At 36.5% G+C, this 25,756-nt stretch overlaps 2 protein-coding genes across 2 annotated transcripts; both read left to right on the forward strand.

The window, feature by feature from the left end:
• The first annotated feature begins 1,327 nt into the window (after positions 1–1,327).
• Positions 1,328–5,032, forward strand: timm10 (translocase of inner mitochondrial membrane 10 homolog (yeast)). Its single transcript, XM_067441248.1, has 2 exons — positions 1,328–1,569; positions 4,418–5,032. The coding sequence occupies exons 1-2, from the start codon at positions 1,499–1,501 to the stop codon at positions 4,611–4,613; spliced, it is 267 nt and encodes an 88-aa protein (XP_067297349.1). The 5' UTR covers positions 1,328–1,498; the 3' UTR covers positions 4,614–5,032.
• A 1,869-nt stretch (positions 5,033–6,901) lies between these two features.
• unc93b1 (unc-93 homolog B1, TLR signaling regulator) lies at positions 6,902–25,213 on the forward strand. The gene is made up of 13 exons (XM_067441205.1): positions 6,902–7,084; positions 7,453–7,591; positions 9,029–9,170; positions 9,580–9,733; positions 10,018–10,179; positions 11,006–11,135; positions 11,369–11,462; positions 14,829–14,953; positions 16,325–16,507; positions 17,725–17,998; positions 18,128–18,246; positions 21,563–21,685; positions 23,312–25,213. The coding sequence occupies exons 2-13, from the start codon at positions 7,472–7,474 to the stop codon at positions 23,561–23,563; spliced, it is 1,878 nt and encodes a 625-aa protein (XP_067297306.1). The 5' UTR covers positions 6,902–7,084; positions 7,453–7,471; the 3' UTR covers positions 23,564–25,213.
• The last annotated feature ends 543 nt before the right edge of the window (positions 25,214–25,756 follow it).

Consider the following 25,756-nt stretch of genomic DNA (forward strand, 5'->3'; position numbering starts at 1 on the left):
TTGACTGCTTTACAGTCCCATATCAATTCACCAAATGATTTCAGTTATTTTAAAGGTCCTTAGAGCCTACAACAGCAAAAGAACCAACGTCCACAATGACACTGAGCAAGCAAATAAATATAGGAAACAATTGGATAAAATTGACAGATTATTTTCATGTTTTTTGCCACAAATTTAAATTTTATTATGTATGGAAAGCACATACTCTCTTTCTCCTGCTTTTTCTCCCATTCTGACAATTTTATCAGTAAAATAGTTTAGCAGCTTAAAAGCTACAATGACATTCCTCTCCTCATCTCTCTCTCTCTCTCTCTCTCTCTCTCTCTCTCTCTCTCTCTCTCTCTCTCTCTCTCTCTCTCTCTCTCTCTCTCTCTCTCTCCCTCTCCCTCTCCCTCTCCCTCTCCCTCTCTCCCTCTCCCCATTAGTCTGCTATTGGTGCAACTTTTTTATTTTTGCAACAGAGACTTTGGATTAGAGGCATAAGAAATTTGTCCTAAACACAAGAGTGTTTTAAGGACAAAAACTACCAAATGTCTTGAAATACACTGAACAATGTTTTGAGGTCTGGTAACTATAAGCGGAATAATTGATTCCAGGCGAGACATTCTCTGTAACATTCCAACCGAGAAGAAATAAGAAAGCATAAAATATAATATACAGAATAAAATATAACAATATATCCCAAGGGAAAGGAACCTCAACATTTTAGCTATAAAACTTTTTATCAGTTAGAATTCGTTTTTTGTGATTGTAATACCTAAATAAATGTTGAGGTACATATTTATCTAGCACGTTTAATAACGACAATGTTGACAAGCAAGCAAAATTATAAAATACTGTTAAAATAAAGCAATAAAAACAAAATATTAAAAACGGTATTGTGGCCAACATAAAATTAATTCAAGCAGAGAGTAAATGAATGTACGGTATATATATTAATTTTTACACACACACACACACACACACACACACACACACACACACACACACACACATTATATGTACACAGTGTGTGTGTGTGTGTGTGTGTGTGTGTGTGTGTGTGTGTGTGTGTGTGTGTGTGTGTGTGTGTGTGTAAAAATTAATATACCGTACACACACACACACACACACAAACACATTTAATACATTTTTACACACACATATATATATATATATATATATATATATATATATATATATATATATATATATATATATATATATATATATATAAAGTTATTTATTTATCTACTTATATTTTTACGGTCTATGCTAATATTAGTGAAGGAGCGACGAAGCCAACGTAGGTAACGTTAGCAGTGTTGTTGAATAGAAAACTTTATTGTCAGCGGAAGTGACAATTACAACACTTGATGGAAAGGATCCACGTGGGTACTTCTCCGGTCAAGCACACACACTGAAGGTTAAGCAGGCTGTCAGAGCCCTTTGTTGAACGGGACCCACGCGTTGTCCGGTGGGTTTTGAGCGAGGGTGAACCGAAACTTCATTTGCAGAGATGGACCCCATGAAAGCGCAGCAGCTCGCCGCGGAGCTGGAGGTTGAGATGATGGCTGACATGTATAACCGGTAAGCTCTTATGGTTTGTAAGTGTAACAGCATGCTTTCTGTCAGATTACTGAAGTTTTCGATATCTGACATATGGACTTGTGCAGCTATTGCATAGTATATTGTTGCAATGTTGTACTACAGTTAGCCTAATTGCTATAGGCAGGGTAACGTTATACGTTTTATCATTTCATTGTAAGATTGTATTTACACACAAGGCCTTGTTTAAGAACCCATCGTTTAAAGCACTATCAAACGTATTACTTGCTGCATTAATCTATACAGCCTGCAATAGTATAACGTTAGTAGGTGAGAGAATACACTCGGGTTAGCAGGTTCACAATCACAGGCTAAATTTGTCTTAGTTTTGCATCCATATCGGTAAAATCAAAACACCATGGATGCCATTTAAGCTCGTATACAGTTTACAAATCATTCTATATTGCATGCACACAACCCGGACATTTTTTTCTTCCGGCTACAGTCAGATCAATATTTGTGCGTGCCTAAATGACAGGCTAAAAAGTATAAGAATATTTGTTAGTATATAAAAATCTCAGCAACTGTTGGCCTATGCCACTGACGTATAGCAGGTCAATTTTTTGTAATATGTTAAAGGGCAAGCACTTAAAGTGCAACAGCCTGAAATGTGTATTTTAGGACGTGTGATTTTTAGGATGTAAAATGTTTCCATTCATGTTGTAGTAGGGCTACATAGTGATTATTTTCCATAGTTGATTATTCTCTCAATTGTCATTTCTCTTTCTCGATCTATTGTTTAGTGTAAACATGTTGCATATTAGTGAACAGGTTATCGATTTATTAAATAAGCTATTTCTTCAAAAGCTGTTATTTCAGCATATAATGCCTCCCCTCCATCGATATCCGTTAAATAAATGGCCTCTTGTATCCTTCCCTGCATACCGTTACGCTTTTTTCTGCTAAAAGAAGCTTGCCTTCCAATTTGTTCAGACTTAATTGAAAACTACAGGTATCTGTTGAAGCTTGAGCTGAGTTTGACACACCTGTGATCTTGACCAAAAATGTATGGATCTCTTGATGGAAATAAATTTGTGATGCATATTTCCATCAAGAGGTACATCAATTCTCGTTCAGCAGGGCCTGGCAGCAGAAGGTCGTAGCGCCACTTCCGGTGGCATGATCAGCAGCTGCCATGGACTTCTTCTGGCAGCTGCTAGAGTTTGTGGCGCCACTTCCGGTGGCATCGGCAGCTGTCACGGACTTCTTCTGGGAGATGCCTGAATTTGTAGCAATTGCCACCATATACATAATAAAAGCCTTTATGTATATCTATGTTTGCCACAGTCTTTCTCTGAGTTTGTCGCTGTTTGTCATCTGCCAATGGCAATAGTAATACGCACGCGTGCAAAACATAGTTAATAACTATTTGCTTGTATATCACTATATTAGCTGTTTATTAGAACTCGTATAGCACATAATGCCTTATTATGAGTGACCTATTCTACATCTTAACCTATACCTGAACAGTAATTAGAAGTTTGAGGCAAAAGTCAATAGTTATTAGTGAGAATTAGTCCCAAAATAAAGTGATACACACATACATAGGCCATTCTAAATAAATAAATATAGATATATAAAATGTACGTAGGCCTGTGTGTGCATGTGTGTGTATTTACACATACACATGCACATACATAGGCCTACGTACAATTTTTATATAATTATTTATTTAGAATGTAGAATGCTGTAAAAAGTGTATGCCATTGATCCACTTTTATCTTTTTTTTTTGCGTTTTGTTTGTATTATGTCTTTGATTAACCAGAGTCCAAGATAAATTTCCCAATTGGGGACAATACATTTCATTGAATTGAAAAAGCTGTATGAAGCTCCTAGATCATGTACTTTTCCACAGCTCCTTTCTGTTTTTTTTTTGTCTACTGACATTTTTTGGAAAGAGATTTTTGCAGTGTTTAGTCAGCAGAACAATCCCAAAACATGTTAAATAACAGTACAACCAACTGAAGTGATGTCGATTCCTCACAGCCTTGTTTTCATTCCCATTAAAAATCTGCTGTGAAAAAGTACAGGTGTGTTCAGCTTGAAGCGGAACATACCTAATGCAGAGTTCACACTGCCCGATTTTAGCCCCAATTTTGACTCTCCGGCAGGTTTTGCTAAATCGCCATCAATTGCCCGAAATCATATGTAAATGAGCACTGATTGATTTGCCAGAGTGACAATCATGCATTGTAAAAATCGCCTGTGAGATATTTGGCATGCTAAATATCTTCTGAACATATTGGCGATTTAAAATACTGCTGTGTGAAATTAGTTATGTTTGAATATGTCCGAAATTAGTTATGTATGACCTACAGCCAATGAGAGAGCAAGATAGAGGGCAGCGGCAAGTTCGGGGAGGACTTCTAGACCAGAATATGAGTATTCTAATAGATGTATTTACAATTATATCAAACAAACAAAGCGCAAACATTTGCTTGACCTGCTGCAACAGCAACACATTGCGAGAAGGAATTTTGCAATGCTCTGCTGTTGCGGCTGGTCATAATTATTTATTTACCAGAACACAATCCCTGCTTGCCACGTCACGTTTTTGTTCCTGAAACTCGCCCTATGCTAGGATCAGGAAAATCCCATTTTTTTGGATCAAATGTATCCCAATCTTCCTAAAATTTTGAACAACACATTCTGATGATTTCATGCAGGTCAAAACCCAGATGCGTGATCTAATCCAATTTCAGAATCCTTTTTGTCTTTTGATCAACCCTTTTCCAAGACTTGATCCAAAGCGAAATCCGATCAGATGAATTCTGAACAACTGGGCCTTGGTCTGTCACCTCATCTCTCTTGTCCTTTTTTATTTTCCAGAATGACCAACGCGTGTCACAGGAAGTGTGTTCCACCTCATTACAAGGAAGCAGAACTTTCAAAAGGGGAAGCTGTGTGTCTGGACCGCTGTGTCGCCAAGTACTTGGACTTGCATGAGAGACTTGGACGTAAACTCACTGAGCTTTCCGTTCAGGATGAGGAGGTGATGAGGAAAGCCGCTGCAGGCACTGGATAAGACCTGATTCGGACTCCAAAGGTGGGGCTGAAGACCTAGGATGGGGTTTGGGGGCACTTTGGACATCCATTTCTGGCAAATCAGGCAGCGTGGACATCAATATAAATATTATAACATGAATATGAACAATATTGCGACAAATATTGATTTACTATTAGACATGCCAAAAGATTCCGACTTTTGGAAGGAGGTGGGATACAGTTTGCCCCAGGAGTTATTAGTTTGTTAGCATGTATTAACGTCACAGGAATAAAATGTCATCTTGTTGGAGATTTTTTTTGAGTGTTGTGAAATTGTCCTTGTGAAATTGGTGTCTTTTTTATTTTGACCCTGGTAATTGTAATTTCTTACATTCTCTGAGTCATTTTACAAAATGTACCTTTATTGTGTAACACAATTAAAATGTTTACCAATCTGTTTATCTTCTGAACCTTTATTTATTAAAAATTAACCCAAAAAAAGTGGTTACATTGTAGTTTTTAAAGTTTCAAGAGGATTAATTTAGAGTAATACCAGCTGTTGGACTGTCAGTATGCTAAAATGTCGTTTTGGGGAGATGTCACTGAATTCATCTTTAAGCACCACTACACTATGGAAACCCATTCCTACCACATAAGAAAAATAAAATGTTTTGGCAAATCATAATTATGACAGTCAATAATTAAGGCATTAGTTGAAATTGAGATAATATTCATATATTTGACATAGAGTTATGTCACTAATATTGATGAGGCATTTCCTGTTCATTTTTGGAGCTTGACAGACATGGGATGCATCTGAAATTGCATACTTCCCTACTAAATACAGTCACAGTCATATGAAAAATAAAGCACAGCCTTTTGAATTCTACTGTTGAACAGATGGTCTAACTTTTGACTATAATACAGTGATATACAGAGTATATCTAGAGTGGCTGAGTCAGTGACTGTGAGGTGCCCAGGTCCTGGGGCTGCAAAACAAGCCAAAAATCATCAACCCTCTGCCACCATGCTTAACTGTTGGCATGTGCTATTTGTGCTGATTTGTGTTTGGTTCACTTTTGTTTTATCTGTCTAAAGGAAAAGGTTTGCAGTTTGATCAGATGCAACTTTGCAAACCTGATCTATCCTGCCATGTTCTTTTAGAGAGAAGAAGCTTTCTCCTAACAACACTTCCAAACATGCCATACTTATCCAGTCTTTTTTTAATATTATTATTGTACTGTCATGAACATTTAACATGATAACTAAGAGTCTGAGATGTAGCTTTTGGATTTTTTCTTCAAACATTGCATGGTCTGACCTTTGTGACATCAACTTCTTGGAAAATTGGCAACTGACTTGAATGTTTTTCACTATCCCTATGGACTCCAAATTCTTTGGAAATGGCCCTATAACCCTTGATAGATTGATGGCAGCAAAAATTACTTCTCTAAGCTCATTGCTGATGTCTTTTCTTCTTGAAATTGTGTTAACTCACACCTCAATGCTCCAGACCGGCAAACTGCCAAAAATAGGGGCTTTTATAGAAGTGATCAAGCTTGCTAAGGATAAATTAATCAGACATTTGATTAGTAGTGTCTGACTGATACTTACCCTCTTAATTCCTATGGAAGCAGTAAGGGTGTACTTAAATTGTCACCCATGGCTTTTCTATTTTGGCCTAGTTTTTGTTAAATAAACAATGACATGGTGTAATATGTCATGTGTCCTTGTTCATCTGAAATTGTATTAACCTAGTTTTAAGGCTTGACCATGGTTTTTTTATGTATTGATACGTAAAATCATAGAATTCAAAAGGGTGTGCTTTTCTTTTTCACATGACTGTAGTAGGCAAAATACAAAACAAACAAAACCAGTATGAGACAAATGTATTTCCAAATATACAGTACTCATAAAAGTAGATGACCTACAAGATCCAGCAAGATTCTGAAGTGTGCATACGATGGACACTTTACTATCCCATGAGGCCACCAGAGGATTTGTACATGTCAGTGAAGCGACGAAATTCATGCTGGTAGGTTAGGTGATCATGACAACAAGCTGAATGTTGTAAATCTTGAATTTCTCAATTTTTTTGAAGTTAAGGCAGGCTAATTGTACTACTTTTAGAGGCACTTTTACTGCAAGCTTTCTCATTGTATATAAAAATGAGACTGTGTAAAACCGGTTTCTTATGTTTATAGCAATAGCTTTTCCTTATTAATTTCCTTTCACAAACATTGAGCAAGAGTGGCTAAGCAGACTTCCAATTGGATTGTGTCGAACTGTTTAAGCCGCATATCGACGCACTATACCTTTAAGAAAATGGGGAACTAGGGGAGAGCACTTTCATTTCCTTCTGTTTTTTAATAAAACTCACACGCAACTGTTTATAAGGATACTTTTTATATTGGAGACTCGATACAAGTTTCTTAACGTTGAGTTTTAATCATCATAATAAAATAGTTTGCCGAAGTTGTCGCTGTAGCAAAGTTCATCGTTACCACTTTGGTGAGTTAATATTTGCTCTTGTAGCCTAGTTAATGCTTAATGTTTGCTTCGCCTTACGGCATCGTCAAGCTTTATATATAGGTCATTACCTATAAACTTCTTAAAATGTCGCTGTCTTAACATCGAATTAATTGGTTTTATATAGGCCTACTTGTTAGATTTTCTGCACATAAACCATGGGTTTGTATTAAACCCAAATACAAGATGTATGTGTATAACATTACAGCCATACATTCGCCACGGTTTCATATTTTCTCCCTCTTCTTTGCTTCACATGCATTTATTGTGTTTTATTTTATGTCTGAAACCGTCATTTTTACCTTTCATACCTCATACACATGATCTACCTGCATTACTTGTGTGGTTAGAGAGCAGTGCAGCCGCCAGATGGCAGCAGTGATCACTAAAGATAACGTTTACAGTGAGGCTGAAGTGAACGGCGCGCCCCCTGCTGGAGGAGATGATCAAGTGCAGCTGCCCGGCCCTGAAGGAAATATACAGGGACAGGTAGCCCCTCTATCATGTTACACCCTGCCATGCGTCTCAATTAGCTCCCTAGTTCACTAGTCAGGACACTGATTAGGACATAAGTCAATGGGCTGACTCCCTAATCAGTGCCCTGACAACTAGACTAGGGAGCAGATTGAGACGCACCCCTGGTTACACCATGTAGGCTAGGATATTTTTTCTGGTACTTTCGCAGTATTGACCACAAACTGCTTTTAACACAAACGGACACTTTTTGTTAACAGAAAATAACTTAGTAATTTTACAATTATTTAACAACAGATTAAATAATTAACCTCTGTTAATTTAATGATTATATATATGGTTTCTAGAACTGTGTTTTTCGATAAAAAATAATAGTTGTTTATATGATTAAAGAACATGAATTTTACATTGTGTATGTCTTTTATTTTAGTTAGATTATTTTAAAATGATAATATTAATTGTATGCTGCCTTGCATCCTCCTAGTTTTTCTTTTCTTTAAATAAGCCTACTCAGTAGCCTATGTATATGCATAAGTCAAATAAACTGATATACATATAGTGAAAGTTAAAAATAGATAAAAGATAGTGAAAATTATTCTTATGTATTTATTGTACCCATCAATAATTTGGAATAATTCTTTTTTTTTTTTAATTATTACAATTTAAAATAAATGATATCTTTTTTAATATATCTTAAAATGTAATTTATTCCTGTGATGATCATTGCTCCAGACTTCAGTGTCACATGATCCTTCAGAAATCATTCTAATATTCTGATTTGCTGCTCAATAAACATAAATTATTATTACTATCAATGTTGAAAACTCTTTTGCTGGTTAATTCTGTGTACCATCATAAAAAAAAAATCAAAAATGTTTAACAAATATAAAGTTCAAAAGAACAGCAGTTCATGGGGATTGCAATTACATAATATATATATATATATATATATATATATATATATATATATATATATATATATATATATATATATATATATATATATATATATATATATATGTAATATATAAATAACATTTTGATCAGATTCATGAATTAATTATCAAATAATTGATTAATGATTGACAAATAATTGACAAATGATTAATCAAATTAATTATCCATCCTCGCGGCATTTAAAAAGGCCACACTTTTGAATGTAAATATACGGTATGTTATCAAATACAACTTGTGAAACAAGTGAAAAGTTGAATAATCATTTTAAAAAAATCAAGTTCATATGGCCAATATCATAAATGTGCTGCAGAATCTCAAAAACTCCATCTTAAGTTCACATCAAAACTTTTCTTTGTTTAAATTTGACAAAATCCTGACACTTTGTCTAAGTATAAAGGAAATATAAATTGAATATAAATTAAATATAATATACATGTATTGTGTGATACATTTTCAATGTGGTCTCAGACTTTTGAACCTTTCTTCTTCTAACAGGTGGAGGAGTTTCTCGGCCCACATCCTGACTACGATGAGGAGGAGGAGGAGCGCAAGTACTACAGACGAAAGAGGCTGGGTGTAGTGAAGAACGTGGTGGGGGCCAGTTGCGGAGGAATGATCATCTACAGTGTTTACATGGGTCAGCCATTGCGCAACACACACCACAGGCACACGATATGAATCAGTCGAGCAATGACCTCATACTCTTCAAAGTCTGCGCGCGCTGTTGTATAAAAAGATTCTACTGTAAATACGACATTGAGTAGGACTCTACTTGTGTCACACTGTTGCTTCAGTGGGATTTCATTATGCACTGTCTGCTCCCATGCAATGCCAATGAATATGACATGCTTTGTGGATGGCATACTTGACTGACTCTTCACTCATCTGGTCATTTTTAGCAAGTTCATTGGCATGCACACGCTCAAAGATGTCTCACTTGGTCTGTGAAATCGAGGAACAGCTGACAAATCTCTTGTCACATGCCCAAAGTAAAAGAAGGTTTTGGGAGTGTTGAGCCAGCTTTTTCACAGATTGTTTCTCTGTAGGTTTGTTACAGATGCAGTTAATTCTGCACTACGATGAGACATACCGAGAGGTCAAGTATGGCACCTTGGGGCTGGAAGATATCGACAACAAAATGCTGATGGGCATCAATGTTACACCTATCGTCGGCTTGCTCTACACACCAGTGCTCATTAGGTAGCATTCTGACATTTGTATTTCTGTTTTGTTCGCAGTGCTCATGCAACCTACATTATTCCGCTTTGATCATTTAGTTTGGTTCTTTGGATGTTTGTCACCCAGCAACACAGTTATTAGCAGTATTTCTTCATCTACTGTCCACATAACGCTTGAGCAGTTTTGGCACTAAGGGTCTTCTCACACCAATGGTGTACTAAAAATGATGTGTGATGATAATTACAGTCCAGCTCGGCCACTCTTTCACCTTTAATTTAAGTTTATTTCTCAATTTCTTCCTTCAGATTTCTGGGGACTAAATGGATGATGTTCCTGGCTTCAGGCATCTATGCTCTCTTTGTTTCTACCAATTACTGGGAGCGATATTACACTCTTGTACCGTCAGCTGTGGCTATTGGTGTTGTCATTGTTCCTCTGTGGGCATCGTTGGGAAACTACATTACCAGGTGAGGGTGTTCAAAAACATCACGCCATCATTCAAAAGATTCTATTTTTGGAAGAAATGAATACATTTATTCAGCAAGGATGCTTTAAATTGATCAAAAGTGACAGTAATTTGACAAAAGATTTGGACTTTTTATTAATAAAAAAATCCAGAACAATATCAACATTGATGATAATATTAAGAAATGTTTCATGAGCAGCAAATCAGCATATTAGATTGATTTCTGAAGGATCATGTGACACTGAAGGCTGGAGTAATGATGACAAATATCACAGGAAATTATTGAATCTTTTAAATACATTAAAATAGAAAGCAGTTGTTAATAAATTGTAATAATATTTAGCAATATTACTGTTTTTATTGTATATATATATATATATATATATATATATATATATATATATATATATATATATATATATATATATATATATATATATATATATATATATATATTATTTTTATTTTTTTTCAGTTTCTGGCCTTAATGTGAACTGGTATTCGTTCACTGTTATCGAGCAGAATTTTAATACTGGTGGATCTTTAGCTGTCATTTTTTAAAAACAAACAAAAAAAATGATCCTAGGTCTGTTTTTGCAGTTACTGTAAGCCAATTGTAAGTTGATTACCAATAGTGCAACAGTACCTCAACCAATCAAATCTGTGAATTGGTAGACATGAAGTATTTGGGAAACCTGCTTGGCTATTAATTTTCTGATTATTTAGCTAGCGTTTCTCAGCTGTATCCCCGCATGACCAAAAGCTCACTACTCAGTTATACAGCTATTTTCTTTCCGTATCTAACTTCCCACCTGTGTGCTTATCAGAATGGCCCAGCAGTACTATGAGTATGTAAACTATAAGGACGAACATGTCCAGGAGCAGAAGAAGCCCCCCAAAGGAGCCTTCCATTCTTACATCATCATTTTCCAGTCCATCTTCTACATTTTTTTCCATGTGAGTTAAGATAAGCCATTTCAAGGCACTTCTAATATGTGTGAAAGGCTGTAAGCAGTAATAGTTAACCTGTGATTAGTTGAGCTCTCCACTTTGCCATCGTAAATTAAGAATTTATATGTATTCACAGCTGCGTTTGTGTATGTGTCAGATGCCGGCTGCATATGTGGGTTTGTGCATTAACATGCAGTTATTTATAGTATTCACTCTCTGTCTCTCTTCTCTCCCTGCAGCTGAGTTTCGTGTTTGCCGAGTTCCCCATGGTGCTGTTCCTCAATAACTATCTGAATGATTACAATCACACTCTCTACAAAGTCACACAGTGTGGTAAAATCCTCTCTCTTTTTAGCTTTAAACGCTGGTATTTGAAAGGCTCATGAGCAGGTGCTCAGTGTGACATTTGCATAGTATTAGTTCTCATATCCTTTTATTGAGCTTTGACATGCTTGATTCATGTAGGATCAGTCATGTAGAACTAGAACAGTCAAAAACAACTCAAGTACTCAAGACAACTCCAACAACTCCAACTCAAGTTCTCAAGGCATTCTGAAGTGCTGCTGCTGGTTTCACTATGTTTTCACTGTGTAAATGTTTTGTTGTGATATTTCTGGGAGTTCTAACAACTACAAAAAATAGCAATGAAACTACCACACCAATCATAAGGTATACATAGGTATTTATATACACTGTATTGCCAAAGTTTTGGGATGCCTATCTTCTAGAAGCTCATTTGTGAATTCAGGCACTGATGTTGGACGAAAAGGCCTGGCTCACAGTCTCCGCTCTAATTCATCCCAAAGATGTTCTATTGGGTTAAGGTCAGGACTCAGTGCATGCCAGTGAAGTTCCTCCACACAAACTCGCTCATCCATGTCTTTATGGTATCCCCAAACCGTTGCCTCAAAGTCGGGAGCATGACATTGTCCCTAATGTCTTGGTATGTTGAAGCATCAAGAATTATTTTCATTAAAAACAACCTTAAGCCCCCCTCCACCAAACTTTACACAATGTCGTGGAATGTATACGGCAAAACTCATTTTGGCGTGCCCATGCTAGGCTGTTTTTCGCGTGCACATGATACGCATTTTATGGCGTATTATACATCCGAACTTCCCACACCACCACCCTAATCCTACCCAAGAGCGTGTCATATATATGCCATAAAATATGCCTATCATATGTACGCCAAAATGAGCTTTGGCGTATACATTCCACAACATTGCACACTCGTACTATTTATACGCATTTACATGTGATCGGGTTGGTATATGACTTGTTTTTGAAAGTTGGCAACTTCTACACAGTGTGTGCCTCAGCATGCGCTGACCCCACTCTGTGTTGTGGCCTACCCCTTTGTGGCTGAGTTGCTATTGTTCCCAGTTGCTTCCACTTTGTTATAATACCACTAACAGTTGACTGTGGAATATTTAGTAGTGAGGAGACTTCACAAATAGACTTATTGCACAAGTGGCAACTTATCACGGTGCAACACTTGAATTCACTGAGCTCCTGAGAGTGACCTATTCTTTCACAGATGTTTGTAGAAGCGTCTTCATGCCTAGGTGCTTGATTTGTACCATTTTTTGGTGAACTGTCCCCTTAATGACAAACTTTAGAATGCTTTATACACTTCTGGCCATTGAAGTGATTGGAACACCTGAATGCAATGATTTGGAGGGGTGTCCCAATACTTTTGGCAATATAGTGTATATTTATAAAGGAGCCACAAAACATAAAAACAAGAAAAACTTTGACACTGTGGAAAAACAATATCTCACCTCAGCAGCTGTTGCTTGAACACTAGCTATACAAGACTTGCTAGGAAAATGAGTAACTCCGTGACAGAAAAAGAACAATCTCCATTTGCAGTGGCCCCAAAAATAATTTATATAAGCCATTCTTATACATTTTATTTCATCGCTTCACATAACAAACGTCATAACAAATGGTATTTATTCATACACTACAATTCTAAAGTTTGTCATTAAGGGGACAGTTCACCAAAAAATAGTACACATCTTACTCAGCCTCAAGTTGCTCCAAGCCTGTATGAGTTTCTTTCTTCTGTTGAGCACAAAAGATATTTTGAAAAATGTTGGTTATCAAACAGTTGACGGCACCCATTGACTGCCATAGTATGAATAATATACTATGGAAGTCAGTGGTTGCTGTCAACTATCTGGTTACTGGTTTTCTTTCAAATATTTCGGTGTGTGTTCAACAGAAGAAGAGTAAATAATGACAACATTTTTTGGGGGGTGAACTTAAGTGTGTGTGTGTGTGTGTGTGTGTGTGTGTGTGTGTGTGTGTGTGTGTGTGTGTGTGTGTGTGTGTGTGTGTGTGTGTGTGTGTGTGTGTGTGTGTGTGTGTGTGTGCGTGTGGGTTTAATGATCTTACTGACCTCAAACTTTTAAACGGTAGTGTATGTAGTGAAGTGAAACATTTCATAAAAAAGTTTTCTATGTTCTGTTCTATACTAAATTAATTCAGAGTTCAAAATTAATTCAAATTAGTTCTATAGAGTAATTTGTTTGCAAATGCCACTTTTTATTTTAAATTATCAATTAAATATGTTAAAATTATGTTAAAGGGATAGTTCACCCAATAATACAAATTAGCCCATGATTTACTCACCCTCAAGTTATCTAAGGTGTATATGACATTCTTCTTTTAGATGAATAAAATTTGAGTTATATTCCTGACTAATCCAAGCATTATAATGACAGGGATTGTTGCTCTGTTTTTGAAGTCCTTAAAAATGCATCTGTCTGTCAAATAATGTGCTCCACATGGCTGTGGGAGGTTAATAAAGGCCTTTAGAAGTGAATTGATACTTTTGTGTAAGAAAAATATCCAAAAACAGAGCAACAATCCCTGCCATTATAAAAACTTTGATTAGCCAGGACTTTTTTAATATAACTCTGATTGTATTCGTCTGAAAAAAGAATGCCATTTACACCAGGATGACTTAACGGTGAGTAGTAAATCATGGGCTAATTTTCATTTTTGGGTAAACTATCACTTGGCCTATATGTATATGTATATGTATATGTATATGTATATGTATATGTATATGTATATGTATATGGCCTAAAACTGTCCAAAAACTATAAAGTGGGTGAACTTCTCAATTTGCATTACTAAAATGTACTTGTATAAACTCCAATTAACACCAGAGAAAATCATTTTAAAAACGTATCAAAACCATCTTGAATGCGTGTAAGTTCCATGTGTTATATCTCGCAAAATAAAATAAAATGTGTCAAGAATATTTACAGTCAGTTGGATCTGATGGAGAGAAAAAAATCAGTCATTTGGCAATTAGAAACTTCACACTTCTGACTTGCTGCAAACCAGTGCCTCAGCACATCTGCCCAGTGCCCAGCAATGTTCTGCTGTGTCTGGCTCTCAGCAGAGATGACGTTAAGACTTTTTTAAAATAGCCAATCACGCCAAATCACCAGCAGCACTGCTTAATGTGGAAAGTCACTAAAGTTAAAAACATTAAAGAAGCAGCCTGAAGTCTATAAACCTCATGCATCCAGATCAAACTCTAATTTTAAAATGGTTACAGCCTTGTTCGATACAGTGCATTATTTTCTCTTTCCTCATCTCATCCTCTCTCTCTCTCTCTCTCTCTCTCTCTCTCTCTCTCTCTCTCTCTCTCTCTCTCTCTCTCTCTCTCTCTCCCAGGAGCTAGTGGGAAAGGTGTGATAGAGAATTTCAATAAGACAGTCTTACACAGTTTGCCTCGCTCTCTGCTGCTCATCGAGGTGGAGAGTGTGCTCATGGGAGCAGCCTTCCTCGCCATGCTTATTGTAAGACTATAATTTTCATTAGTATCACTATTATGACATCTCTCTTCTCCACATAATCTTAAACAAGCTTTAAAATTAGGACTATACTAGTGATTAAAACACTAGAAACCGTTTATATCCAGCAGTAATTGGTCCTTAATAGTCTTCTCACTTAGACATTTTATATTGAGCCAAAGTTAATTTGAGGCTTTTTTTAGGAAATTGAGTGATGATATAAAAAGAAAAGAAAAAAAGAATATTTCACTCATATTTCAGAAGTGAAAATCTTTTATTTAGCCAAGTTATACCAAATCCATAATTTTTAGTAACACTTTGACTTAATTACTATAGTTATAACAGTAAATTATGCATAATTACAAGCAACTAACCCAACACCAAATCTGGTTACACATTTACTGTGTCATTGTTACAGTTGTAAATATATATTTAAGTTCTGAGTAATATTAATGAACTACATGTACTTAATATAGGGTTTGGGTAGGGTTATGGTTTGGTTGAGGGTTAGTTTCATGTAATTATGCATAATTTACTTTTATTACTATGGTAAGTACATGTAACATGTAACAAGGACACTGGAAGATAAAGAGTTAGCCCAAATCCTAACCCTAAATATAGAGTGAGTACATTTAATATTGTATAATTAATTAATTGTATAATAATGAATAATTAATTCATCAATTAATATTACTCAGTACTTATTGGTAATTACACTGTTACAAGGACACCTTTTCTTTATAAAATATTTCCATGTAGTGAATGTGAACGATGACTATAAAGCTCCAAATTGACAAAAAAGAACCATAAAATAATCATATATCAAGCAGTTCATATGACGCATGCACAATATTCCAAGTCTTTGTGGGATGAAGAAACTGAAATGTTATCATTTATCACTTAAAAGCCATAGCTTTCAAATAAAATACACTGTAGGGGCATTAAATCAGGTTTGACTTCAATTATGTATGTTTTATTTTATTTTATATTCATATTTTTAATTCGTTTTAATATTTTCCATTTATTTTTTAATAATTTTTAGTATATCAAGTTAAACTAAATGAGAATGAGAACTGTTGCCTTGGCAGTTAGCTGAAATAAAATAAAATATATAAAAAACAACATTTTATTTCAGTTAACATTTACTTTATTTGAAGCAACACATTTATGGTTTTAATTTTAGTTAACTACAATAACCCTGAATTAAATGAACTAAAAATCTTGCCCTCATTTGATATCAGCAAGATTATGGTATGTTCCTCACACAAAGTTATTGTACGGTTTCAGAAGACTTGCACGAGTGTTTTTACATTAAAGAAGATTTTTCATTTTTGAGTGAACCCTTTTAACAGTGTGCTGCCAATGTTCCCCTAATAGTTCCTCGTGTTGTGTGGAGCTGCATATCGGCCCACAGAGGAAATTGACCTTCGCAGCATCGGCTGGGGGAACATCTTCCAGCTGCCCTTCAAGCACTTACGTGACTACCGTATCCGTTTGCTCTGTCCATTCTTCATCTACTCTGGATTTGAAGTGCTCTTTGCCGTGCAGGGACTCATACTGGTGAGAAAAAATAGACTGTGTGTGTATCTGTACGCAAATATACAGGTAAAATCTGAATACCAAACGTCACACAGTGTCGGCTCTCAGCACTGAATATTTTTAGCATAACAAGACTGCACATTTTTTTTGTTTAAATTTTACATATATAAAATTCTGTCATTATTTACTCAACCTCATGTCATTCCAAAACCCTAAGAGTTTGGTTAATCTTCAAAACACAAATCAAGATCATTTGGACACACTTTAGATTAGGGTCTAATTCTCACTATTAATTATCTATTAACTATGAATTTGGCCTCATTAAATAAATAGTTATTAAGGTAGCTGTTAAATTTGGGTAGGATTAAGGGATGTAAAATATGGTCATGCAGAATAAGGCAATAATATGTGTTTTATAAGTGCTAATAGCCAATATCATAGTAATATGCATGTTAATAAGCAACAAGTTAATAGTGCGAATTGGACCCTAAAATAAAGTGTTACCGATAATTTTATTAAGAAACCTGGGAGGTTTCCCGGCTGTCCCTCCATTGAAAGTCCATGTAGCTAAACTTGTAAGATTCAAAAAGGTCTAAAAAAAACGTTCTAAAGATCTTGTAAAACGAATCAAGCTGTTTAATCAAAGTCTTAAAGAGATGATCACGTTATATGATGAACATATTCAATTTAGTTTGCTTTTATTCACATATAAATACACACATCACATACAGTAAACGTGGAAGTTTGTGTAATGTGTCACACGCTAGAACAAACCTAACTTGTACTGTGTATTAGTAAAAACTACATTGGTAAACCAACAAGGTGTGTTTTAGCACATGACACACACACAAACTTCTGCATTTACTCTATGAATATGTATGTGTCGATCATTGTTTAGATGTAAATAAAAGTTTTAATTGAATTCTATTCGTCGAATATATTGGACATATATTCATATGGATTCGTTTTATGACACCTTGATGATCTTAAGCTTTGGTTACCTTGACCATCAATGGACGGACAGAAACCTCTCAGGTTTCATTAAAAATACCTTAATTCGGAACGACATGAGGGTGAGAAAATAATAACGGAATTAAAAATTTTAGGTGAACTATCCCTTTAAGCAACTACAAAGCAAGTAAACCAATTTGCCTGGTATTTAGATTAATGATGCTATTAAAGTAGCGGCGCACAATTACTCATTACCTTTCTTCTTCTTTTTTCCCTCTCTTTCTCAGTCATATGGAGTGTGTTCGGTCGGGATGGAGAAGCTGTGGTTGTTGGTTATGGTATATGGTTTGTCATCCTCCATCTGTTCGGGCCTGGCCCTGATGCTGCTGCGCTTGCCCAGGCCGGTTATTCTTCTGGTGGGAGCTTTCGTGCACTTCGTGCTAATCATAACCCTTATGTGCTGGTCGCCAGTTCCCAGAACACCTAGCAATCTTCCATATCTGTTGGTGCTCTCTGCCCTCTGGGGTCTGGGCACTGCTTTCAACAAGACTGGACTGAGCAGTGAGTACATGTCATTTATACATTTAAAACATACAGGAAGAAGCCATCCAGACTGATTCTGGGAGAGGCTGGATTGGATTGCAAGCACATAATGACACAATAAGACATTTAACATAACGTTGTGTGTAGCTCTGCTGGGGATGCTGTATGAAGACAAGGAGCGACTAGACTTTGTTTATACCATCTACCACTGGTGGCAGGCCATTGCCATCTTCATCGTCTACCTTTGGTCTGCATTGCCTATGCGGGTAAGGCCTTTAGGCTTTGTTTGCATACTTTGCACTTACAGAAACAGGATGCCAGACGAACAAAAATAAAAGGATGCCAAATAAATTTTATTTACAAATTACAGAATTGAGTGGTTGATCAGAAGTGATTTAGTTCAACCAAATGAATGTTGTTACTTTTGTGATCCTGGTTGTTTTTGTGCCATATAAAGAACACTATGTAAAGAAATAGTTCTGTCTTTTTAAAAAAAAGAGCTAAAATTAAATATTGTTTACTAGTAACTTAGCGGTTCAGTGAGGAAGTCAGTTTTAAACTCAGTAACAACCTGATTCTGAATGATTTACTGAGTCTGATTCAAAGGAGCAGGGTCAAAGCCATTTTGTATAACTTTTTGACTGAAGGCGGAGTCACATTTACAGCTGTTCAACATAATGACAACAATATGAAATATGAATCCATGTGATTTGCCATTTTGTGTCAAGGCAAAAGATCCCCTAGGTTTGCACATCGGATTCAGTCAGTAATGCGAAATCGCAACGTTGACCAACATAAAGCTGCTCTGTTTGTCTTTATCAAGTGACTTTTGTATTAGTTGTGTTTTATACATCTTTACACCATTGACAATAGATTATGGACCGTTTTTGTCCATGAAATTTTGCTAATGTGACCACATCGTAACTTGTTAAAGGGGGGGTGAAACACTCAGTTTCAGTCAATCTCATGTCAATCTTGAGTACATATAGAGTAGTATTACATCCTTCATATCTCCGAAAAGTCTTTAGTTTTATCATATTTATAAAAGAAATATAGGCTGTACCGAGTCTTTCCAGAAAAAAAACGAGCGCCTGGAGGCGTATCGTGTGGGCGGAGCTAAAGAATGACGAATGCGCAAAGCGGTGACGTCCTCAAGCATGGAGAAACCCTTGCTATCGATCTCAGTTAATAGATATATGATCCACAATCTAATTCGGAGGCTGAAATAGAAACAGCAACAGCAGGACGTCCGTCTCTGTGGTATGTACTGTATTTAGTGGACTGTCAACATTTGTGTGTCTTTACTCGCAGTTTATGAGGACATGATTCGGTTTATGGACTATTGTATGGGACTATACCTTAGCAGTAGCAAGCAAAACGGTTTTGCACGTCCGACTAGTGTAACGTTATACATAGAACAACAATGGAGTCCGTTAGCGCATTTGAATGACGAAGCACGCGATCGTGTCGTTTACTGATGTTTACTCACGCGACGATAGCCAACAGCACAGACATTTGAAGCAGTTTTACTCACCGGCTGCTTCCAAAGCAGGACCGAACTTTTACCGCTGGGACCGCTCCGTCAAAAAAACACTTCTTGGAGTGTGGAGATCCACTTTGCGAAGCGACTGAAGCGATGTTGTGAAGCTTCCCGTCATTTCTGCGTTCAAATCGGTTCAAATGCAGCGCTGCCTTCCCGGAATGCTGTGCTGAAGCGTTGAAGTCGCTTGATGTCAAAGTGAAGGAATGAAGTGGAGCGCGGCGCGGCGCGGACTATAACCGACAGAAGTGTTCACGGACGACTGGATCTGCAGCTTGAGAGCAGTGTTTACGGGCGTGCATTTCCTCTCTCGCTCTAGTCACGCGCACTCTACCGGGAGAAGAGCCCGTACGGCCCATACAAGGACCTCCCGTTCTATTAACGTCAAGTAGACCCATACTCGGAAAAAACTCTCCGAAACTTGTGAGAAACTGGAAGGAGTATTTTTAACACAGAAATACTCCATCAAACGTCCAACATTAGTTTTTGAAACTTTGTCTATGTTTAGGATGGGAATCCAAGTCTTTAACAGTGTAAAAAGCTCAGTATGCATGAAACAGCATTTCACCCCCCCTTTAAGGACCAGTGTATTTTTAGTTTGTGAATTAGACATCATGCAAAAAATTCCTCACACTTTTTTGTTGCATTTTGGTGGCCATTTTATTTGCAGTCTGAAGTCCTGCTTAAAGGGGGGGTGAAATGCTGTTTCATGCATACTGATCTTTTTACACTGTTAAAGACTTGGAATCCCATACTAAACATAGACAAAGTTTCAAAAGTTAAGGTGGACGTTTGATGGGAGTATTTCTTTGTCAAAAATACTACTTCCGGTTAGTCATAAGTTTCGGCAAGTTTTTTGAGATCATGCGTCCCCTTTGACGTTAGTGGGGGCGGAATTTCCTTGTATGGGCCTTACGGACAATTCTACCGGAAGCGCGTGAGAGAGAGCGAGGGAGAGAGCGAAAGCAACAGGCTACGCCCATCAAAGCGCTGGCTTGTAGGATGCTAAACAGGTGATATAACCAGTAGCTACTGACTTACCCACTGATAGGCCGGCGGTCGATCTGTATTAGCACTTTCCTCACGCGACGGGCGAATCACTTCCTCACAGAGCGACTCACTTTCCTCACGCGGCAGGCGAATCACTTTCCTCACTGAGCGAATCACTTTCCTCACAGAGCGACTCACTTTCCTCACGCGGCGGGCGAATCACTTTCCTCACTGAGCGAATCACTTTCCTCACAAAGCGAATCACTTTCCTCACAGAGCGAATCACTTTCCTCACAGAGCGACTCACTTTCCTCACGCGGCGGGCGAATCACTTTCCTCACTGAGCGAATCACTTTCCTCACAGAGCGACTCACTTTCCTCACGCGGCGGGCGAATCACTTTCCTCAATGAGCGAATCACTTTCCTCACAGAGCGAATCACTTTCCTCACAGAGCGACTCACTTCTCGACTCTCACTGCAGCGCGCTGCTGCACACGTCATTATTTAGCTCCGCTCACATGACACGCCCCCACCCGCTCGGCTTTTTTCGGAAAGACTCGGAACAGCGCATCTTTCTTATATAATTATAAAAAAAATAAAGACTTTTCGGAGATATGCAGGATGCAATGCTACTCTATAGGTACTCAAGATTGACATGACACTGACTGAAACTGAGTGTTTCACCCCCCCTTTAAGGTTAGGTCACATATATTTTAGCAAAAGTGTATTGTCGCTAGTGTAGTGATGTATGAAGCACCGCTCACACAGATGTTACTTTCAAACCAAGAAGCTTTCTGTTGGTCATTGGCATGGCCAACTTGAAAACGAGTGACCCTTGCCTGGGGAACTCTTTACCTGTACACGGAACATCTGACAGCGGAGATTTCTATTAAATGACTGGATTTTGTCCGTAAAATTCCACCAAGCATCGGTATATGTTACTGCACCCTAATATGTGGAGATTTTTCATTTACATATTAACATGGAATTAAAAATCAGTGTTAAAAATAACGATTAAGTCAGCTGCTCATTTTCTCTCATCCCTTTCTAAGGCCAAGCTCGGACTGCTGTTGTTGGCTCTCATAGTGGCATCTCTCTGCTACGTGCAGATGGAGCGACGCCTGGCGAAGAAAATTCCATTTAGGTTGCCGCGGATTCCACGTCCACGACACAAGGTAATTCAGCTATTGAAGGCGGTGTCATGACCAATTGTGTCCACCTGTGAAATCGTGTCCCCTTAGGACCCCAGAGCGATTCTATTAGCTGAAGGAACTTTTAACGGGTAATCTGTTCAGAGCTCAAATCTTACAAAATCGCGTTTTGATTTTTGTTATTTAAATTGTGTTAAAATAGTCTTACAAATCATATGTTACATATACTAGTAGTACATGACTGAAGCTATACGTGCTTATATAAGTATATAAGATGTATACAAGCATATCTCGTATATAATCTATTTATTTTGTGCACTTGTTCTGTATATTACTGTTTTTTTTATTCTTTATTATTTACATTATAGGTACATGACTAATGAATGATTTTGTATTGGTACTATTACTTAGTTTATCAGTTGAAATAATTTAAAACATGTTTTTGCTCCAATTATAATAAATTGTATGGAATTCATCCAGAAATTACAATTTTTTTTTCTCCAAATTTTAAAACTAGACTTGATCAAGTGGTTTATACCAGATGTCGTATGGGTCACACAAGTTTGACCCATGCTTTTTTGCTTAAGGTTGAAGACCCTATTTTATGCATGTTTTGTAAAATTCCTTTATCTGTTAAACATATTTTATTGGATTGTCCTGGAATTATTACAAGCAGAATGCTTTTTTATGAAGTTACTTCACTTAAGGACGTATTTAATGAGATTATGCCTGAAAAGGTTTTGGATTTTTTATCATATGTTAATTTAAAACATCTTGTATAATATGACTTGCTGTTTTGTTTTTTATTGTATTTATATGATATTTGTATTGTTGTAGTTGAATTTTTGCCATGAAAATAGCTTTGAATGCTCACATGGCATTAAATAAAATAATCTGAATCTGCTCCAATTATAGCAATCAATTACATATTTCAAATAAATGTTGTGTGTGTGTGTACTTAGTATGGCAATGAATTCATAGTTTATTTTTAAACAATTGCTTGTCCAGAACCATGTATAACAGCTTTTGATCAGGTATTTAAAACCGCTATTAGCGGACACGATTTCACAGACGGACAGGATTTGTCATGACAGTGGCGTGACACAGAAGTTATGATAGCATTGGCTTTCCTATTGTGATGTACAATGCCTGACCAAAAAAAGGGTCACGGTTTGGATTTAAATAGGCATATGCTTAAGAGTCACTGATTGGATCATTATTGCAGTGATTATGAGGTTTCTAGCATGTTATACTGTATGTTTGACAACCGTTCTTCTAACTGTAATTGATGGAGCATGTAGCTGTCGTAAGAAGACACATCATGACCGTTTTCCAGGATGACAATGTCAAGATTCATCAGGTTTAAACCGGGAAAGGAGCATGAAGAATCATTTTCACACATGAATAGGCACCGTTGAGTCTTTGTGATGTGCTGGAGTAGACTTTACAGAGTGCTTGACTCAGAAGTGCATTGTCAAGAAGTGCAGACATACTTGGTCCAGATCAATTTGCAAACATTTTGTTATTAGTAATTTTATACGTTTCTAAAATGTCCTTTTAGTGGCTTGACTACTGTTCCAGGTGGCTAAACTTCTGCTTTTGTCATTATTATACTAATAATGTCTTGCATTACTATCTTGTTCCTCAAAGGTCAAAGGTTACCGATATCTTGAGGAAGAAAATTCAGATGAATCGGACACGGACCTGAGCGATGCTGACGATGATGAAAAAGAAGAGGATGAGAGAAGGTTGGTTGAGGAGGACAAAAGTACAGACGGCGATTCCCAGGGTTCACCGGGACCAGAGAGGAGCAGGGTTAGGGACCGCAGGAGGAGACAAGACAACGCTGTCTATGAGCAGGCGGGAGAGAGAGAGGAATATGTCCAACACACCAGGGATTAGAAAAGGAGAGGTGAAAGATGAGGGGAAGTTGTAAAATACTGAATAGCCAGATTAAAAGGGAAGCGATGGTATTGGAAACGTTTACTTACTTTTTTATAGAATAAGATTTATTTTCTTTGAAATGGAAAAGTATGGGCCACCGATGAAAAAATTAAGGTCAGAATGTAGTACACAGTAAAAAAAAAAAAAAGTAGAAGTGACATAATAGTTTCATTGAAATAGGAAGTGAAAAGAGGAAACTGCTGATACCTTGTAAGGTTAGGTGGTTTGTTGCCATAGAAATGGATATTCTCCATTTTGAACTTGGTCAAGGTGATGTGCTCGAGCGCTGTGTTTCATTCTAATTTCTTTTTATCTGTGTGCACTAATTCTTTATTCACTTCATAGCTGTTTTTCTCATTGTAACTGAAGAATCAAATGGCTCTCCATGAAAAAAGTGTTACATTTTATTTTCATTTATAATAATATGTAACCAATTTTAAATATTGTTATTAAGATGACAGAGATTTTATGTTATTTAGCTGCTTTTGGAATGTGCTATAATGTGAATATTATTCAAAGGATAATAGTTACATTTAAAAATATTTGAGTATGTTTCTCTTTCATTTGCAATGGATGTAGATGGTTTATGCAGTTAGGGGCTGTTCACAGAAAGCATGTTTTTACATTTCACTGCTCGTCTTATCCTCTTTTTTTTTTTTTTTAAGTTACATTTATTTTTTATTACTGCTTCTCCTTTGTTTGAAACATGAGCTAGGTGGACTATATTTTTTAAACGTTGTTCTTGCGTCGCATGTCTTTTGCAGTTTCTTGTGCATTACATAGCGTCCTCAAACTGCATTTAGAACTCAAATTAGAAGTTCAACAGAACACAGACATTTTATTTTTATTTTTTGCTTTTAAAAAGAGAAACACAAGGCTGTGGAATGAAACAAAATGCTAAACGGTTTATATATGTTTTTCAGAATCTGAAGAAATCTTTTTAGAAAGCCATGTAAAGGTGTGTCACACTTTCTGTCAATGCTGGACCTACTCTTATGGAGGCCCTAAGCAAAACTTTGGGACTCACTTTATATTATGTTGCATTAACTACTATGTACTACTAACATTTACTGTTTTGATACAATGCACTTATTGTGTACATACATGTTTTTACATTGTACTTACATTTTAAAAATGACCTGCATGTAATTACATCATGTAATTACATTTTTACATGTCTGTTTTACACAATTTTTTTCTGTGGTTAGATTTAATACACTGTTGACACTTCCCTTACCAATAACCCTACCCTTTCTCTACCCATTCCACCACAACTGTCCCTAACTTTACTCGTATTCCACCTCAATATCAGGTACATTTTATTAATTTTTTGATGTAAGTGCATAGTAGTTAGGGCCAACTAATATAAAGTAAGACAAAGCTTTGTGAAGGGGCCTCTGTCATTGTGTTCATAAAAACCCAAATATGTTCTTTCAGATCAGTTTCACTGTAAAAAAAACAACATACAGTTGTATACAATAAACGTACAATAAACAGTATTCATTTTCAATGGTATTCAGTATATGCCAATATTTTATAATGGAGGTAGAACATCCAGGAAACAAATAGCAAATTATGAAAGCAAAAATATATTAATAAATAAACCATTTAAAAACACTAAACTCGCCGTAAAAACAGTTAAAGGAATAGTTCGCCCATAAAACGATTAGTCTCATGATTTCAAATCATTTACTCGCCCTTAAATTGTTCCAAACTTGTATGAGTTTCTTTCTTCTATTGAATATAAAGCAAGATATGTTGGCATTGTTTTAAGGCACTTGACAGGAGACACACAACAGCTTGCATGACTGAACAGTAATGTGTTTATTTCTTATACATTAAACTGTGCATAAGAACGATTTATTGATGTGTACTGACACAATCTCAAAATTATATTTCATCTTGGGTCATTTCTAACAAAACCTACCGGTAATATTAGTGAACTAATATTAAACCTGGATATCTGGAATGGAGTATTGTTTTTTAGTTTTTTTTTTATACAAATTAAATGGTTTGTCAGTACTAAATTAGTATTTAAAATGTCTACAAAAATATATACCTTCTTTCTTTTCGAAAAAATGAATAAATATGTAATTTAAAAAGACATTTATATTGGACTCCACTAAAGTTGAATCTGCATTTATATTTGCT

The sequence above is a fragment of the Pseudorasbora parva genome, chromosome 4, assembly GCF_024679245.1.
Source record: "Pseudorasbora parva isolate DD20220531a chromosome 4, ASM2467924v1, whole genome shotgun sequence".
Classification (NCBI taxonomy): Eukaryota; Metazoa; Chordata; class Actinopteri; order Cypriniformes; family Gobionidae; genus Pseudorasbora; species Pseudorasbora parva.